We start from the raw sequence: 6244 nt of genomic DNA, 5'->3' as shown, positions 1-6244 counted from the left end.
CTTGACTGGCATAAACGTTGACAAAGAGCTCGCGGTCAAAGACATGAGAGTTTGTTCACAAGCTTAGAAACTTTACATTTCTTAATCGATCTTGTTGACCGGCGAGTTCCATAAACTCGAAATGATGATTCAACATTGATAAGATCGACGAATTTTTAAGTAATTTACTAGATTTCTTACTAAATTTTCCCAAACAAGAAGCGTGCTCTTCTCTACGATCTTTCCTTTTCTTTCTCTGTTATGAACCAGAGGAAGATTCACCAGCAGCTGCAGTGGCGTTGCTGGACTCGGCCTTCGATGGCAGCGATGATAGAGGGAACAGGAGGGCGTCGAAGCAACCGTCGCCGTCGAATAACGCTGCTATATCCCCCGTCGGCGACCCGCCGGCTCCCTCCTCCGAGCTCATAAATTGCAGATCGTCTTCGCCCATCATCTCCATGTCGTCCACGAGCAGTTCTGCCTCCTCGTCGTCGTCTTCCGCCTCTACCTCCTCCGCCGCTCCGTCTTCGCAGTATTTGTTTTGCTGGGGAAGGATGGAGTCGCAGAGAGGCGCGGCCGTGGAGGGAACAGGACTCGATTCCTGGTTGCCTGTGGGGGTGGTGGGAAGCTTGGGGCGGGTGATTCCGGCGAGGGAGTTCCGGTGGGTGGGCATAGGGTGGTTGTGCTCGTTGGTGTAGGTGACGATGAACACCGCCGGGTCTGTCCGGCTCCGCTCCACCTGTTTCCGAGCGGCGCAGCCTTTGGAGCTGCTACAGCGGTAGTATCCCCTGTTTTCCCACATCAAAGTTAGCCCCTTTTAATCTTCGATCTCTACACAAGATGAGAACAGGGGAAGCAGAGGAGCTGATTAATTACCGTGGATAAGGCGAGCCTTTGATGGGCTTCTGCCCGTACTTCCGCCATGCCCACATGTCGGAGGAGAGCCCGTCGGCGGCGACGTGATGTACCACCTTCTTCTGCTGGTTCTTCCTGAGATTTTAATTAAAGATCCAAATTTTATGCTAAAGTCTTCGCTTTTTGGACACGATCGGAGCGGGATCAGCAACAGTTTGGGGCCGCTTACCTTCGCCTGGAGCGGGGAGTTTGGGAAACTGGCCGGTCCACTTTCCGGCAGACTGGGGGCTGCTTTGACTCCGCTACGGCGGCGTCCTGTAGCACAGCGGCGGAGAGAGGCGACAAAGAGCTACCTTTCTCCCCCGGCAGCGGCTGGACTTCGGGGATCTCTAACACGCCGCTCCGGCGTTTGAATACGTCCGATAAACTTATAAAGGCGCCTCCTTTCCGGTCCTCCACCACCCGAAGCTGCTCCAACGACCGCGGAAACACCCACAAGGAGTCCCTCGTCGATGGCGCCGCCTCCCCTGACGACCGGCAACTCCGCACCACCGCGCTCAGGTCCCAGTCGTCGTCCTCCATCTCCTCCACCAGGATAATCCCACCGCGACCCGACCGCAGCAATATATAGCCGCGCCGACGCGTGCGGCCAACGGCGTTGACCAAAGAAGGAAGATCGGAGGTCGGAGGAGCAGAAGAGCAAGTCGGAAAAGCAAGAGGCGAGGAGAGGCGCTGACTTTTTCAGTGGAGTTGACATTTATATATAAAAAAAACACAAGTGGCAACACGGTAAAAAGAGGAGAAGGTTTCGACGGTGGTGGCTGGCGAGCATTGGATCCTCTGAACTCGTCAACGCAAATCCACTAAATCCGGGTAGGTCTTTGAGGCATGAGAAAGCTAAAAACTCGTTTATTTATTGGATTTCCCAGCTTTGACTTGCTGCAATGTCAAAGGGGCGAGAAAGACAGAGAGGGGATTCAGCTCCGAGTAATTAATTAAAAGTGGAAGCAAACAACTACTTTTCCTTTGCCACACTGGTCGGCTCACAAAAAGAGCAATATAAACAAACAACAGGACAAACATCAAAATTCAAAAGTACTCCGTTCACTTTTAAAGTCCATCAGAAGAATCAATTTCAAAATTTTATTATTATCAGAACTTCAGTTCAGCTTCAGTTTTGGAAATCCTGAATGATCTCGTTGCATGGGCAGCTGAAGAACAATTAGGGACAGCAAGAAAGAAGAAAAGAGCAGGCCTCTGAGAGAGAAGACACTCATTGCTGTTGCAGAGCTCTTACTGATCTGTTCCATGCAGTTCTCAAGTTAACTGTGAAAAGCATGAATAAGACCAACTCAGTGTGGAATCTGATATGGCAAAAAAGAAAAAGAAGAAGAATTTATTGATCATGGCATCTTATATTTAAAAGTTTAATGTGAGATTTCCAAAACCTTGTGTGATGTGAGACTATTTTAATGTTAGAGTTAATTTTTAACTTATTTATCTAGAATTTTCTACCTTTCTATTAAAATTAATTTGACAAGTAATTTATTTGCATTGGAATTCTTATATGAGACTATTTTACATTTCAGTTATATTGAGTTTATAAAAACTATTTGACTTATGATATATCCAATAATAAATTTATTATAATTTATGTAATAATAAAATTATATATATAATTATTGTCAAATATATAAAATTAATTAAAAGATATAATTTATATGATATATATGTCTCATCATACTAAATATAATAATACTAATGTTAGATAAACAAATTATTAGTATCAAAAAATAAAAATGATTTAGGATTCAATATAATATTCTTCTCCATCTATTTTGATTTTTTGACCTTTTAGAAGCTCTAATAATTGTAAAAAGAATAAAAAAATGTAACTTTTAACATACGAAATAGAAAAATTTAATAGCAAAATAATTAATAAACTATGTGGCTTTAATTTCCTTATGCTTTAAGGTTCATTTGGTTCAAATTATTACACATCATCTTCGTTATGTCATTATCTGGTAATGAGGAATAAAATATAATCTAATGTTATTTGGTTCAACCTTTAAAATACTCATTTTGGGAAAAAAAAATTAAAAAGAAAATTGAGAATTATTTTTTTAACCACGGAATCACGTAATCCTCACACTTCTAAGATAATCACATTCGTATTATATCCCTCATTTACTAACATGGTGAGCATGTTCCATTATTTGAGAATCATTCATTACTTGAAAAAAAAATTAAATAATATAATGCTAGATAGATAATCAAGGTTATCAATAATAATTTTCAACCAAACATGTCTTCAGGGATACATATACAAATAAGTACAAATTCTTTTTATATTTTTTATTTTATAAAATTATAGTTTTTTATTTTTTTAATAAAATAAAATAATAATAATATTGAATCGTTACAAACCATGAACCAAATCATAATTAGTGATTATGAACCGTAAATCGTGAATCGTAACTATCTTAGAAAGTTAAGGGTTGATATTCTCGGAACCGTCAAACGAGCAGTTCTAAATCGTCATTTGATCTACTCTCGGACAATGTTAATTGTGGCAAAAGGTGAATACGTTCGCCCCCAGCGCCCCCGCTAACCCGTCACAAGGCCAACACAGACTCTCAGACAATGTTAAGCTACTACAAAGTGAAGACCAAAAGATAGTAAATTGTGAAACATCGTGCAAATTGTAATATCCCGGCTTACACTTTTATGTTTCTTAGGTTTGATTGAGAGCCTTCAACTAAGGAACATAGGTTATGAGCCATATATAGTCTAAGGTTGAGCTTGATCCAGAGCTTTGTGGGGGCTTACAAAGTGTGATTCAAGAAAAATTAGAGATCAAGTTGACTGAAGCTTGTTGTAGTCCATTGAGATGTTGAGTCAATTGCTTATTTGACTAAAATCTTGTACTTGGGATAAGCCTTACTCCTGGTTTGAATTGAGTCAATTAGAATGTCAATTGAGTCAGCTCAGATGGATAAGTTCATTGTAGCGGCCAATTAAATCAATTGGAATGGAATAAGTAGGCTAAATAAGATTTAAGCCAACTGAAGATGATTATCTATTAGTCAAATAAAAGCAATTGAGTCTATTGGATGCAGATTAAGTCTACTATATTTTAGTTGTTGATGATGAAGTTTTTTGGTTGGGATGTTAGTTGATTGAAATCAAAGTCAGTCGACTGAACTCGACCAAAAGTTATTAGAATGAGAAGTTTTATCCTCTATTTTAATGCACCCTTACCACTATAAATAGGCGTTATGGGGGCCTCAAATACACAACTATTCGATTCTACGCGCTCATTCTAAAGCTTATGGGGCTACTCTAGTAATATTTTCTTTAACCTTTCATTTTCATATTTTATAGAGAAGATATACTTTGTAAGAGATTTCTTCATTTTTGTCAAACACATCAAAATATTTTAGTCAAATACAATCATCCAAGACATGGTCGCATTAACAAAACTAAGTAGTTTCATCGGACCAATGACTAGATGAAAACCTTGCCTATTCGATATGAGATTTTATGATTATTGTACAAGTTTATGGGTCAAGTAATGTTTTCTTAATATCATTGAGTAAAAGAAAGAATATATAAATGTCATTCTTGGAAAAAGAGGAATTGGGGGCACTACTAAGTGGAATGAAGAATAATTCTGTAACTTGTAAATAGCTTTATAAAATTCCCTCTTTTGTTGCTTTGCATGTAGTTGTGTGTTGCCCTACTTCAAAAAGTAGACAAAAAGATGGAATTGCTTATGAAATATGCATCTTGGATTCCTTAGGCACTTTGGAGCTTTATTGTTCCATGAAACACCAATCATTATGGCACTAAACTAGTTCATCAGGTATAAGTATACTTATAAAAAAGGGAACTAGGGTATCTTGAGCACCACCAATAGATATGCGATAGGTTGCGGGCATCTCACTCACCTTTGCCTCCCATTTTTGAAATCACACATGTTGGCCTTTCATTGCACTGTTTATCGGAATCCTAAACATTCTTTTGATCTTCATATATTCTTGCTTCGATCACCATATATTCCTTTCGGCTGCAAAGATGAGGAGAAAGACCCTGAATCATTCCATCAAAGTGAAGAACTTGGGAGGTATACATCCTCATGTATTTGCATCATGGTGTTACTTTGATTTACAAGAAATGGAATGGGCAACTAGGAAAGAGAGCTTAGCGTGCCAACGTATACTTCTCATCGATTGTCAATCCTAGTGGAACGATGTCCCACCTATATTGAATGGATACGAGGATGTTGTTGGAAATGTGAACGGAAAATAGTGGTCGATGGACGAGATTCCATTGTGAATGCGAACTTTGGTCTCATATTGGGAGTTTGTGACTTAAAAAATTGATTTATATTGTGGCACAAGCATTGATGTTATGAACATATGCATGTGGAGAAGCTTCTCTCATGCACAGGGTGCAAATCTAGGGCACAAATCGTACTAAACCAAAGATGACTCATGTGCAACCATGACCCGTGTGCATTGAATGTTGGACTAGTCAAGGTAAAATTTGCCCAAGTGAATACATGAGCCTTTTTGCATAATTGCTTATGTGTGATATAGATGTATTAATCATTAATAGAGAAACCGTAATTGGCTTGGCGAGTAATGGTACTACAAGCAAAGGACATTTCTTAGTCATGCACCAGTTCAACTGCTCTTTGTGATAGCATTCGGGTACTAAATCAGTTCGGCATGAACAACTTAGTTATAGGCTGTTGGACACAAACAATCTAATGCCGGAGATTTATGGGTATTAGTTGAATTTAAGCTACACTGAATTAAATTCAACTTACAGTCGAAATGACCTGAGCGGATAATCTCAGACTGCCAGCAGGGGCTGGTTTCTGCTACGTGCCAAAGAGCGGCTGGGCAGGTCTGCAGAGTGGTAGGGCAGGTCTGCAGAGCGGCAGACCAGAGCGTTAGAGCAGGTTTGGAGAGCGGCTGACCAGATCTGCAGAGCGGAAGACCAGGTCTGCAGAGCGGAGCGATAGGGCTGGTCTGCAGAGCGGAAGACCAGATCTGCAGAGCGGAAGACAAGGTCTGCAGGCAGAGCGGAAGGCCAGAGAGGTAGAGTAGGTATGCAGAGCGGAAGACCAGGTCTGCAGAGCGGGAAACCAGGTCTGCAGAGCGGAAGACCAAGTCTGCAGAGCGGAACGACAAGGCTAATCTGCAGAGCTGAAGACCAGGGCAGCAGGATAGGTCTGCAGAGCGACAGGTGCAGTAGGGCAGGTCTGCAAAGCAGCAGTTGATCTGGCAAAAGACAGATCGGGCGAGGAGATTAGCCGACCGGGAAAACTGACCGAGGCCTGCGAGAGTCGCAGTTTCCTTGAAACAGATTCGTCCACCTCCGGCTGTGCTTCGAGACTTAC

General features: G+C 41.1%; 1 protein-coding gene across 1 annotated transcript; it reads right to left on the bottom strand.

The window, feature by feature from the left end:
• Positions 1 to 32: 32 nt before the first annotated feature.
• On the bottom strand, positions 33 to 1577 carry LOC122040874 (probable WRKY transcription factor 27). Its single transcript, XM_042600348.1, has 3 exons — positions 1064 to 1577; positions 856 to 969; positions 33 to 767 (listed from the first exon to the last, which is right to left on the bottom strand). Exons 1-3 carry the CDS (start codon positions 1414 to 1416, stop codon positions 239 to 241), a joined length of 996 nt encoding a protein of 331 aa, XP_042456282.1. The 5' UTR covers positions 1417 to 1577; the 3' UTR covers positions 33 to 238.
• Between the last annotated feature and the right edge of the window lie 4667 nt (positions 1578 to 6244).

The sequence above is a fragment of the Zingiber officinale genome, chromosome 2A (genome assembly GCF_018446385.1).
Source record: "Zingiber officinale cultivar Zhangliang chromosome 2A, Zo_v1.1, whole genome shotgun sequence".
NCBI classification, from domain to species: domain Eukaryota; kingdom Viridiplantae; phylum Streptophyta; class Magnoliopsida; order Zingiberales; family Zingiberaceae; genus Zingiber; species Zingiber officinale.
The sequence above is the reverse complement of the archived record's forward strand: the minus strand, read 5'-3'. Positions and strand labels throughout refer to the sequence as shown.